The sequence below is a fragment of the Bubalus kerabau genome, chromosome 13 (assembly GCF_029407905.1).
Source record: "Bubalus kerabau isolate K-KA32 ecotype Philippines breed swamp buffalo chromosome 13, PCC_UOA_SB_1v2, whole genome shotgun sequence".
In the NCBI taxonomy this organism is placed as follows: domain Eukaryota; kingdom Metazoa; phylum Chordata; class Mammalia; order Artiodactyla; family Bovidae; genus Bubalus; species Bubalus kerabau.
The window spans coordinates 18,517,862-18,531,705 of NC_073636.1; the positions used below are offsets into that span (position 1 = coordinate 18,517,862).

Consider the following 13,844-nt stretch of genomic DNA (forward strand, 5'->3'; position numbering starts at 1 on the left):
TTCCTAGGTTCCTTGGAATAATAACACATTTCTAAGCAATCATTTTTTAAAAACACATTTTCTAATTATAATATAATCATAGCTAAATGATAAATTTAAATATTTAGTATTCAGACTGAATACTAAAAGTCCTCCAAGTGTCCTGATTTCAAAGTTTGTCTATCCACTGCCATAAACACAGCTTCCTAGAAAGGACAGATGGATTTAAGTCATGAAACATTTTTTTACCACCAACTTTTCAACTTTGAGAATGAATGGTCCATAGTTAATTTAACATTCATTTTGATGAGATATTGCAAAATGCATGCTCTCTCAAAGTTAAATGCAAGAAAGGTTTAAAAAGTTATCAAATTCTATAAAAATTGGTCTGAACCTAGTGCCAATCAAAATATGAAAGGTATCATCACTATGTGTCATTGAAATGTATTATATCCATTGAGTAAGAAACAAAATTTTACCCAAAAGGGAGACGAAGACTTTTTCACTAAAGTGGAATATTATCACTGAAAATAGCCAACCAGTTTAAAAGGTTCATCAAAAATGATCTATGTGCTTCTTTTGGATATATACCAGGGTTTTTTTTTCCCTCTAGGGCTTGAGAATTAAGTGAAAGAATAAAAATATGGCTTTGAGTGAAGATAACAAGGTCTTTGTAAGATTAACAAAACCACTTATAAATTTCTCCCTTCTGTATATAGTTTAATAAACAATCATGATAAACAGTAACTGTGATAGATATAACAATCACTAGCAAAATTCAATATTAGTAAACTTGGGGAAAATCCTAAATTTATTTTTGTGACTATTTAAAACACTGTATACACAGATGTCTTATTATATGTCACAGAAAATTTTGAAATATTTTGTAATTATTTAAAAAGATATTTAAAAAAATCAGTTGTAAACTGTTAACTTCCTTAAGATTTTTAAGAAAAACTTCAAATCATATTACCAGGGGAACTAGAACGGTGTACAGAACAACACTGTGGTCTCCTTTCTCTGTATTCACATCAGGGGAAGGTGGTTAAGGGTTAATAAAGGTTAAACAATGGAACAGCTGGAGGCGACAGAGGCTTTCTAAAATTGGAACAATGGCCTGTGACGAATGAGAAGTTCTTGTGTCGTCCCTGTGCTGACATTTGCAGGCAGCAAGGATGCAGACCTTGGTCTAGGGTTGCTCTGGCCAAACACTGCTCACAAAGAGTGCAATAAAAATTAGCAGCAAGGCACAGAGGGGTTCAGGATGCTTGCTCTAGTTTTGTATATATCTGCTATTTTTGGTACTGTAAGTTAGAGCAGACTGGTTATGTGATATACAATAGTTAAAGAGCATCCATTTTTTAAAAAAGGAAAAGGAGTAGGGGGAGGAATATTTTGCAGGTGAAAAAATAAAGTTCATTCACTGGTCTTAAAGCCAGAAATGTTTCTAAACTTGTGCCTGTTTCCAAAAGCTGAAACTACCCTCCAAGGGCCAAACTTGGCACCATGAAGAAGAGCGGCACTTTTTAAAGAAGTATTCTTAAAACATTTTGAGCAACAGCTCAGGAAAAAATACAGCTATAAAATGATATCTTGGAAAGGAATGTTGTATTTGGATGTATTAGTTCTAGATTATTCGCTAACAAAACTAGGTTTTATTACACTTTTTCAGACCTAGAATATATTCATTCTATCTCCTTCAACAAAAAATCACCCTGCAGTGCATTAGTTCAAGCCACAGATAGGAATTAATGTAAATTAGTAGGAATTAGCACCAATTCCTATAATATCCCCAATAATTTATGTGATGGTGCTATTCTAATGTCTAATGGTTACTGAATAAGGATCAAAGATGAATTCCATATATTGAAATATGATCTTATTAGTAAGCATGTTAGTAAGATATGGGCAAAGAGAATCTTTTGTTTTAAGGAAATTCAAATGTCAAAAACTTTTGTTTTTGAAACAGGTTATCAAAAAGTTTTTGTCTTAGCTTTAGTTTTCAGTGAAGTGATTCAGTGGTAATAAAGCAGGTCAGATGTTGAGGATCACAGTTCAAAGAAACCTATTAGATTCTTCGGTGTCACACTCTGATCCATGGATTCTTACAAAGGCCAATTCCTGTTCCTTCTAACTACTAAAAGTGCCCAAATTATTTTTTATTCCAGAATTTCACTGTACACATTATTTCTGAAAATAAGTAGACCATCTGTGGGGGCTTTAAACTCATGATCAAAGAAAAACAAGGAAAAGATATTGATATACTAATTTTATTCTAAGGCTGCAAACTTTAAAGACAAGTCAGGGACATCTTTTTTACCTTGGTATCCCCTAGAATCTGGCTCGGTCTTTGATACTATAAGTGCCTAGTGAGTTTACATGTGTACCACACGGAGTAAAATTTAAACTTCCTGGGGTTTTGCAAAAGTCCACTGTCATTTAGAATGTCTAACATAAGCAATATTATGATTATAAGACCGTAATTGGCTATTGTTATTATAGCTAAGTCTTTAACACTAAGCCATGGAGAGCCCAATAAGGTGCCATGTGTTTATGTTTATTCAGACTTCTCGATAAAAGGCACTATTTCTTCAGTCTTCCCTTAGGTAGTAGTCATCTAACCTGGCATTTTGGAAGGAGAGAAATTCTATTTATGGTGCGATTCCAACCATCTAACTCCTGACATGAAAAAAAGAAATGTTTAGGTTTAGTATCAATATTTCATGAGAAAGAAAATTCCTAGAACTCTCACTTCTGGTCAGTAACTTCATACCTCTCTTCGCAAGCTTTAAACACGGTACAGCAGAAAAAGCATGGGGCTTGGAGTTGGGGTTCTAGTCAGCTCTGCCACTTACCAGCCATGTGACTTGGGGCAAGTTCAGTTTCCTCATCTGTAAAATGGGGACACATGGTTTCATTTAATACTCACAATAAACCCTGTAATGTATGTCAAAGTGTCTAGCACAGTGCCTGGCACATGGTAGGTTTTCAGCAAATGTTAGTTCCCTTCCTCTTCCCTTCCTTAAGTTCTGAAAGACAATATTCCAGATTATGCTTATAGTGTATATTAGTTCAAAGGCATATAACAACCATACATATGTTTCCCCCTGGAGTTTCCCTTCTAACAAACCTGGGTAATAGAAATGGTTGAAATGTGTGGCTCTTATTCCTTATTGTGCTTTTTAAAAAATATGCCTCTTAAAAAACTTTTAAAATTTCTACTATAAAAATTTATACTATATATGCTATCCCCTTAGAGAATAAATTATTAAGCAATAATAGAAAACATCCTTCTTAAGGTGTATAATCATTTAAAAGAGAACCTCAAAGGTGGAGAATCACAAAGAAACAGATGGTACAATCTCATCAGCCTGGTGATAAGAAAACTGTCAAAGGTACTTATTTCTTTCTAACAAAGAAAAGAGGAAACCCAGCCAGATGCCTAGCTTGATAACTTCCAGAGTGAAACGATTTACCAACACCCCTATTGATGGTGATATCATTTGCTTATTTATTGAGTTCTCTGAGCACGTTAACTGAATCAAGATCTCTTTTTCTACACACAGCTCCTACCTTCATGTGTCACGTTGCTCTATGTGGCCAATCCCAAACACACTGGAGAAATGCAAGCAATGGAGGTGACTTAGCAGTCATACTGGTTAGCACGGGTTGCTTGCCCTGGCTCCAGCAAAGCAACAGCATCCTCATTTTCCTTTTCTGGTCCTCTTCCTCCCTGCCACCACACCAGGACTCAAAATGTCCAGACCAGGCGTGTCCTCGCCTGCTGTCTCACACCACCCAAAACTTCCCCTCCTCCACTGCCCCCCACTTTTCCCAGGTAAATGAAGTCCTATGTAAATGTAACTAAATACTGAACACTTTCAAATTTGTTATAATTCCTGTAACACATAGAATTGAGCCAGTACTATTTTTCATTAAGTTATCCATAAGGGACCTTCCTGAATTGTTTATTAAGTAAAATTCTTCAAGTGAAAAAAAGAAGTCCATGTAAAAGATGAAATTATGAATATAAAAATTTAAAGTTCTATACAATAGCAAATATATACTCTATCATCCTAGGATAGTAAGAATAAATATTCTAGAAAAAAGCAACGTGATATGGTGTGAACAGGACCCAACAAGGAGTCTGAAAATCCAAAAGAGTTCATCGCTTGCTAACTCGGTGAGCTAGAAGAGCTTCACCCGCTCTGATCCCTGTTCAGTTAGATGCAAATAAGGGTAACATCATCCGCAGTCAGTACCTCAGTGACAAAGCATGGAAAGTGCTTCTCCTCTCACCTATTTAAACATGGTTTCCTCAATGGGGACTTTCCTGATCCCTTAACCCTGTTACCTGCTTCTCGTGGTCTCTCATGCTCTGCCAGCTTTCTTATAGCACTCGCCACATTTGTATTTGTTTATTTGTAACAGTAAGTTACAGATTTTTTTTAAGTTTACATAAATGCAAAGTATCATCATAATTATTTTATTAGGCACCATATTCATATAGGCATATAAAACTGGGCAAAGTGAAACAAGCATCCAAAATTGTATTTCATTAAAATGTTTTTTCAAAACTAGTGGGAAAATAACACAATGGCAATTTCTGTATACTTTCCATGCAGTTACAGCCTGATCCAAAACATCTTTTCATGTGAAAATCTCCAAACAAAAACCTTTTCCAGCAGCCCCTTTTCACAAAGGTGAAATGTATCCTTATTCTCATGCATCAAATACTAATTAAGATACTATTTTCCAAATTTGAATAAGTTGTAACTTTTTAACAATTCAGAAATCCAGGCTGAATACCATGACAAAAACTATTTCTGATAAAAATTTAAAGTATAACCAACAGAATCAATCATATAATTCTATAAACCATGGATATTCACTCTCACATTCAATTCCATGATCCTATAAGCAAATCCTCCTAAAACCTTTTCCAGGCCAATCATTATTCTGGAGCCTGATTCTGGTCTAGATAAGCTTTTCAAACTATAAGTTGTAGACCATAAGTAATTCATTAGTTTCATGGGTCAAGAATGGCATTAAAAAAAAGAATAGAATACACAAGTATATCACAGAGCATAAGCACTATTTTTGAAACTGTTTTATATAACGGTACTTGTTTTATATAAACACACACACACACACACAGTCTACTGCAGCATGATGTCAAATGTGCATCATGGTCAAAACCGGGTGGGGACGGTCCCCTGGAGAAAGGAACAGCAACCCACTCCAGTATTCTTGCCTGGAGAATCCCATGGACAGAGAAGCTTGGTGGGCCATAGTCCACAGGGTCACAAAGAGTCGGACACGACTGAAGAGACTTAGCACACGTGGTCAAAAAGTTGGCAAGTCAAAGATCCAGTTCCATCCACTCCCTTCAAAATCCGAATGGAGAGGGGGTGAAACTGGGAGTCCAAAGGTGGGGCCCAGAGCTCACTACTGCCTTCAAAAGGCCCCTTAAATCCTAGGTTTTGGGAGCTCCTCAAAAAAGCAAATAAAATATGCTTTTCATTCTCAAATAGCATTTTAAACAGAACTGATTCTGTGAGAACTGACCAGATTTCCAAAAATAATGATTTCTGAAGACACAGTGAGGTCTTGTGAAAAACATTTGAGATTTTAAAAATTTCAGCATTCTGAAAATTTTAAATTGGAATGGGTAAATCAGGTATAAGCATTGTGGGCAAAACTGTGAGAAAAAAATCTTTTCAAGGATAGTAGTATGTACACTCTGTAAACATAAATGTTCTCTTATTTACAAGCAATGGTTAAAAATGTATACACATTTTTACTTTAAAATTTAATGTTTAAATATATTCCAGTTATTCTCCAATCATTTAATTTTATTTTTTGCTATGATTTGTTTCTCATATTTGGACATGAAAATTGGAATTAAAGGCTTAGTAAAGAAAAATACACACCAACTAATGATTTTTAGAAAATAAATGCATGCACAAAAATGCCTTTGGTCCTAAAATCATAATGACACGCAGTGTTTGAGATTAAGTCCATCTATCTCTTACAATAAGTCTGTCATCTGAGGGCTTCTGTGATCTATAGCACTTCCAAAACCTCAACCTCACAAAAACTTCTTTGAGAAAAACAATTTAACACAGGCTTTACTTGCTCAAGACAATGGAATGTTCCCTTCGGGAAGAGAGCGAGATCCACCGAGAGAACAGCTAAAAGGTGTTTACAGTAACCCTGTCTTAAGAAATTAGGCTGCAAGTTTAGTACGGGTCTGGCACTCAACTGCAAGTCACTGAATCACAAGCATTACCTGTAACTGAGAGCATCAACCCCGGGAAGAAGTGAAGGCGGGGGTGGGGTAGGTGGGGGGCGGCCAATCAAAGACTTGCACTCCCCGGGCCAAGCACGAGCGGGCGCTCGGTCCCCAGGCACCTGCGCAGGCTGCTTGGCCCCGCCGGGCACACACTTACCTGGGGCGCAACGTGAAGGCAAGGCTCACGGGACCTGCTGGGAGCTAAGGGCGCCGTCGGGGAGGGTGGCCGCCCCCACCTGCGCGCGGCCGAGCGGAAAGAACTGAGTCAATTACGGCGTGACTTGGACTGACGTCAGCGTGCAGCTCGCCTGCAGTTTAACTTTCCACTCCTCGCTGCACCGATTCCAGGAAATGTAATGACGTAGGCCCTCTGAACCCTGTGAGCTGAGCAGCAGACCGTTTTCCACAGGACGGAAGGAACGGCAGGCTCACCAACACCCTTGACGCACTGGGTTCCTTATTCTGTTTTGCAGCTACATTTGAACACAGCGTGAAAAAAATCGGAAGCTGACTTTGACTTTTTTTTTTTTTAACAACTTGAACAGAATGTGTGTTTCACTCGCAGCTGCATTGGATCTGCAACAGGTTGCAGATGAATCAACAGCTTATTTTAGTAGAGCAAATGGAGAGAGAGAGGGGGGCGTGGGGTGGGGGCTGGGGGGCGGCGGATTACCGCTTTGGCTAAGGAAGCAGCTCAGAACTGAGGAAAAAAGCAACTACACTCAGATGCCTTCACAGGGTGCCAAGCAGATACGGTTACAGATTAGAAGAAACATCTTACTTCTCAGCTACTAGAAAGTTGATACTTTGGGAAACACTGAAGAGGTCCCTAAATAATTTTTCTAAACTTTAAAAACAATTCTGCGGAATGTAAACCCCTCTTTAAAATTCTTACCTGTTTCATCCCCAGTTACAGCCATGATGGGCTTCTGCATACAGCACCGCCTGGCTTCCCCTGCCGCGGGTCCACATAAAGTGTTCCAAACCAGCAAGCTCGTGCGGCGTGAGTAGGAGTACTGACATCACAATGACATCACTAGCCTATCACTGCCATCAATTTGCTTTGTCACACACGAGCTCACTGAAACCAAACCCTATTAAAACCCTTCCTGTAATAAATCATCTCAGTGTTCTAGTTCCTCATTTTACATAAAAATCGAGTTGGGCTCTGGCAAAAAACAACAACAAAAAAAACCATTTTACTAGCATTAAAAGTTACCTGGTTGTTTTTTATGGGGCTACTTTTAATTATTGTTATGTCCAATGTTTCTAAGTAAGCAAAGTAGGCATAAACCTTAAATATTTTTCTTAACTCATAGAAAGATAAAAAGCACTTAACAGATTAAAAAAAAATTGACAATCAGCCCAGAAAAATGCTGTGAAATACACAGAAGTGTATTTCATTGACGCTTCTAAACTCACCAGGTAAGGAATACCCAGCCACCTTAGTTGACTTAATAAATTTTTATTTGCTACAATACCATAAAATCCAGCTGTTCCTAGGATGACACAGAATTTGCTAATTTCACTTGAAGGAAATGCATACTGAAATTTTAAAAATTCACTCTGCCAAAAGTAACAAGTATTATATAAATTCCTCCAGAAAAATTAGATTGAATCATATGAATTAGCTGATAATTAACCTTTTTGGCCCATAAAAATAGCAATTTCATGTGGCTCAATCTAATATGCTATTTTACTCAATTAAAATCCCTTGAAAAGAATTTTGTGGTTTATAAAACTCATAAATAAACACAATTACTATTCATACATTTAAAAAATACATCCAGTTTTATTTGGATCACTTAGTAAAGGTTCAGCATATGAAGAGCTGGATCATTGCTGGAAATTCAACTATTACAAAGTTAGACAAAAGACTGGCACATGTTCAACAGAAAAACAGACTACAGCCCTGGGGAAGAAAATCATCTACATCTCTCCTGCACAAAAATAAGTGATCTGTCACTGATCTTCTGTCCTTATCAGTGGGCTTACAAAGTTCATTCCCTGTAGGACTAGGATTCAATTCAATGTTACCTCAGTGAAAGGGTATTCATTCCACTACCTCCTTCTTTCTTTATTCAATGAAGTACTTCTAGTAAGGCAGAGACTTCACATTCAGACACTTGGGAGGCAAAACATGATGAAGGATCCATGGTTCTAGTAATTTTCCGAAGCACATAAACTAAAGACATCCTGACGAAGTAAGAAAGTCTGGAGACCGATGGAGAGTCCATGAGGGACTCTTCCATCCCAGCCATGCCTGAGGGCTTGGGTTCAGGACTGCTGATCAACTTTTATTTCAAATTTGAGAAAGTTCACATTGATTTTAATCTCAACATTTCTTTAAATTGGCACTTGGTTGCTCAAACCTATCTGTGTAAAAAAAAGGTGGGGGAGGTACTTGCCTGGTGGTCCAGTGGCTAAGACTCCCAATACAGGGGGCTTAGGTTTGATCCCTGGTCAGGGAACTAGATCCTGCATGCCGCAGCTAAGACTCAAAGGAGCCAAGTAAATAAATAGAAATATATTTTCTAAAAAGAGTAGAGGAAGGAAAGGAAGAAGGGGGGTTGGTTGCTTGGCTGACTACTGCTATTGGTACAGTTTTAATAAATCCCCTGGACTAGATAAACTTGGTTAATCAGCACATGGAACTAGTTAGTAACATTTTTACAGAGAGAGACTATTTCGCTTTCGTTCAGTAAATGGTTATCGACCATTACACGTCAGGGGTCCCAGCAGCCAGATGTAGAAGGTTGGGGAAGGCTGCCTAGGAAAGTGTTTCTCAGCATGAAGTGATGGGGGAAGTGCTCCTGCCAGGGTGAATAGCTTGAGGTGAGGCCCCTAGAGGGGAGAGGGCACATGGCACAGGACAGGAAAGGAAAGGAACTGCACAGAAGAGGGACAAATGTAGGGAGAAGTCCAGTGAGGAAGGAAAGCCTGGATCAAGCAGAGGCTTGGGCTTTGTTAGGGACTCTGACTCTAACAAGTTACGGGGTTACTTGTAACACAAGGATTTTGAGCAGAAGAGGTTGACGTGCTTACACACTTGAAAATTTTACAAACACTACTCTGAACTGCAGAAGGGAGAGCAGAATGGGAAAGAGGAAATGCTGGAGACAGAGACTTTTGTTCCTAAGAAATATTAGTAGCTCCCAAAATCACTGGGAAGGATGAGTAAAGGGAGCCTAGCTAAACTCTCAGGAGCAATCCAAAACACCAGGTCAACAAGGGAGCTGCTGCTTCTGGCATGAGGAAGAAAATCAGGGTGCTGCTCCATAGCCGCCAGCTTCAGGGCAGCCACTGGGCAGTGGCCAGGGATCGCCAAGGTCCGGAAAGAGGACTGTGACAGTGGAGGTGGGGAGGAATGAAGAGACGGGCTCTTGAGCAAGGAGGAGGGATGAAGACAGGGCGGGAGAGTGACAGGTGACACCCAGGATTCCGCATGAAGCAACAGGATGGACAGTTACTGAATGAAATAGGGTAACAAGGGGAAGTGGGGTGGGAAAAATTAATGTGGGGTTTTGGACTTTAGGCGTCAAGAGATGTGAGCCGGGAGCAGGGATGAGGTCATCCAGAGAGAGCACTCAAGCCAGGTGGAAGAGGGCCCAGGATGCAGCCTGAGCACCACCACAACCACCAGCACCTGGGAGCTGGGCCGAGGGGACCGGAAGAGGGGCAGGGCTACCCAGGAAGTGAAGAAGCAGAGGTCAGCAGTGCTAAATACTGCAGAGGGAGGGGGCCATCGAGATGACGCCAGAGACAATAAAACTAGTACTATTTCTATCTAACACAAGCAAAGTAAAGAAGTACAGGTAATCAACATAATTACAGGACCATAGGTATAGCTTATTCAGATGATCCAGAATGCCTTTGTATTATTATTAAATTTTTATCTAAACTGTTTAGAAATAAAAGTATGAAACACTGTCAGACCCCTGGGGTCTAGAAAGCTGTTTAAGAAGTAGTCATTTATAAACTTCTGTTGTACAGGAACACTTTGCATTCAAAAGCATTATGTGGCATAATGTGGAAAAAAAAAAAAAAAGATGAGGACAGAGACTCACAGGGAAACTGCTGTGACCTTTCAAGGGGCTGACAGGGTGGAAGGTGGACAGAGAGTAAGACAAGAACGCCCACGGACCCTGCTATGTTTAAGGAAGAAGTAGAACCCCTGGCCACCATTATTTTTCAGATGGAGAAGGAGAAGATAAAAGTAAAGGCAAGGAGAAAGAACAAGAGGAAAGTTTATTTTTATCTTATTTGTGTTTGATATAAACATTCATGTAGGATCACAGGGAGATTCACCAAGAGTCAGAATATTATTAGCAGTAGAAGTAATTCAAGTTTTAGCAAGGTTCATAGATAAAAGATAAACTTAAAAAAAAAAACCAATTATTTCTCTATACCAGCAACCAGAAAATGTAACAAAGAGCTACCACTCCTAATAACAAAAACAAAAACCCGACCCCACCAAGTATTTAAGAATTGAACACTGTTCAGAGTATGAGAGGACCCCGCCCCCATGGAGAAAATTTTAAACTGTTACAAGAAGTTAAGATCTGAATAAGTTATGCTCTGTTTGGTGGGAATATAAATTGGTGCAGCCACTATGGAAAACACTATGGAGGATCCTCAAAAAATTAAGAATCAAACTACCTTATGATCCAGCAATCCTACTTCTGGGTATTTATCTGAAGAAAATAAAAATACTATCTCAAAAAGATATCTACACCCTCATGTTCACTGCAGCAATAATTACAATAGCCAAAACATGGAAACAATCTAAGTGTCTATCGACAATTAAATAAATAAGACATGGTATATGTGTGTGTGTATATATATATTTTTTTCAATCAACTGTAAAAAAGAAGGAAATTCTGCCATTTGTGACAGCACAGATGGACCCTGAGAAGAGCATTATGCTAAGTAAAGTCAGTCAGACAGAGAAAGACAAATGCTGGATGATATCACTTATATGTGAAATTTAAACAAACAAAACTCAGACTCAAAGACAAAGAGAGCAGACTGGTGGATGCCAAAGGTGGGGCATGGGGGAGAGCAAAAAAGGGTGAAGGGGATGTCAAAAGGTACAAATCCTAGTTATAAAATAAGTCCCAGGAATGTAAAGTACAAATTGGTGACTCGAGTTACTAACATTGTGTTGTATGTTTGGAAGGTACTAAGAGTAAGTCTTAAAGGTCCTCAGCACACACAAAAAAAGTCTGTAACTATACACGGTTAAGTATGTTACAATAAATAGCCTTAGCACGGCGATCACTAGCTGTGACTGTACAATTGTAGGATCCTTATGTTGTATACCTGAAAGTAACAAAAATGTTAAGTGTCAGGTATACCTCAATAAAAAAAAAGACTTCAGTTCTCCCTAAGTCAATTGATAAATTAAGTGTAATCTCATCATTGGTTTTCTTACTGTATTATACTATTAGTATTTAGAAATTCAACCTTATTCCCAATGCATATGAGAGAACTATAGTTCACAAAAGCGAAAACAGCACTACAAACAAAAAGTTAAAAAGACAAAAAGGGGCGCTTGTTCTGTGACAACAAAAGCAGTGTAGCGCTGGCAGCAGCAGCGAGAGCGCTGACATTTCCCGACTGCACAAGCCTACTTGCTGCACAGCTAAGACGGCGCATAACTGGCCGCGTATGCGGAGAGAAAAAAATAAAAACAGGTCTTCACCCAACGCTACACACAGAGGTGGATCACAGGTAGATTAACAACGTAATGTGAAAGGTACCATAAAGCTGACAGAATCAATGCAGAAAAATATCCTTTGTGACTTATGGAAGAAAAAGACTTGTTAACGCCCCCCCCCCAAATATAAGACTTACGTGTGTATTATTGATGCACAACACAAAACATTAAAAAAAAACTCTCCTTCTTAAAGTAGCAAGTTTTCAGTAGATTTTCCATATTAAAAAAAGATAAAAGGAAAAGAAATGAGAGCATTCTTTATGATTTTTCATTTAGGTATAAAGGATTTATGAGTATCAGATAAATAGAATGGGTGCTTTAATTTTATATTTAAAAGAAACATTAAAGCACTGGGTAAATACTAGTGATTTTTTTTAACTCCATAAATATCACCAGTTTAGCTTTTCATACACTTTTATTATACTCCATACAGTGCCCCAAATACTTCAGCGTAAATCTAAATTATCAAGAGACTCATCGATTGTAATCTTCTGTTTTCTATACTTGCAAAACTTTCAAACTAAAAGAACTGATGTTACTCCCCACCCTTAAAATTAGTGCAAATAGACCAAGGGGAATTTTTTGAAAGTTGCATTGAACACATTATAGTTATTTGAGCACAACTGAATGAAATAAAAAATACTGTATACTTCAATTTTCATTGAAATCTTAGGTTACCCTAAAAACTTAAGGGTATATATCACATACCCTTAAGTGAATGAAGAGTGCATTAAGAATACCCTTAATGAAGAGTGCTTCATTTCACTACTCTTAGCTTTAACGAGAGATAGAATAGGTACCTCAGAATTCAAATGTACTAAAAATGCTCGAAAGAAAGCACAAAATCAGCATTTGTTTTTAAAATAAGATGTCTAGAAAGTAGGCTTGAGTGTAACAACTGGGGAAAAACCCAAATTCAGTGCATTGTGGACTGAATACTTAAGTCTTCCTAAGACTTGGTACTAAAAACATATTCGGTACATTTCTAATACCCAGAGGAAGAATATTTACTTAAAAACTTCATGTTTCCAACTCCTTTTTTTCCACTGTTACTCTGAATTTAACTTTAGAGCCAATAAAATCTGCTAAAAATTGAAAACTGTATAGTTTATTTAACTTTTGGTTTAGTATGCTAAAATACTTCTCCAAGCCTTTTTAAGTCCTCTCTACCCCCACTCCCTCCCCAAATCTACATCCTGTATGTTTCAGAGAACTATGAAATCACCATTAAATGGCGTGCTCTAGTAACCCACAGGTATTCTAAATGTATTAGATGAATGACATATACCTTGAACCACCACCTGGCTGCCTGGGACAAAGAACTGCTGTGTGCCATCTGCTGACTGTGCTGCGTACTGCACAATTGTAGCACCTGGTGGAGGAGCTCCTGAATTTGTCATTGTTAATGCCTGCAGTCCCTGAACACCATCAGATCCTGGGTTAGAAATCTGGATTGTTCCACCTTGGGCTATAGCAACTTAACAGAAAAAGAAAACAAGTATTAGACAATTTCAAGATTTGTTCTTAACAACCCCATATTGGAAGAATATATACTCTGGACCTATATATGACCAAAGCTTCTCATTCTCGTTACCCTTAATTCTCTATGCTAGATTGATCAAGGGACCCTCCTTCATGGGACAACACAGTGGAAAAGCTCAAAACACTTGAAAATGTCTTATATTCAGAACTGCCTGAAATACACAGAACTCAAGGAGTTCTTCCTCCTCCCTGGCATCCATATATATATATATATAGTATTTAAGAGGAAGAATGGAGATGCTGGCAGGGATAAAGTCCAGGTTTTGACTTTCTCCTTTCTTTCTCATATATTATTAGTTATAAACAACA

General features: G+C 38.2%; 1 protein-coding gene across 19 annotated transcripts in view; it reads right to left on the bottom strand.

The window, feature by feature from the left end:
* Positions 1-13,844, bottom strand: part of CREM (cAMP responsive element modulator) — a 67,966-nt gene that overhangs the window by 6,071 nt on the left and 48,051 nt on the right. For 3 of the 19 annotated variants that reach the window (XM_055543663.1, XM_055543667.1, XM_055543662.1), the window contains 2 exons: positions 13,282-13,470; positions 2,835-2,870 (listed from right to left, as the gene is read on the bottom strand). The exons of 2 other annotated variants lie outside the window; for them this stretch is intronic. In XM_055543663.1, the coding sequence (XP_055399638.1) occupies positions 2,835-2,870; positions 13,282-13,470 (225 nt within the window). 14 more of the 19 variants (XM_055543669.1, XM_055543668.1, XM_055543665.1 and 11 more) reach the window with 12 other exon arrangements.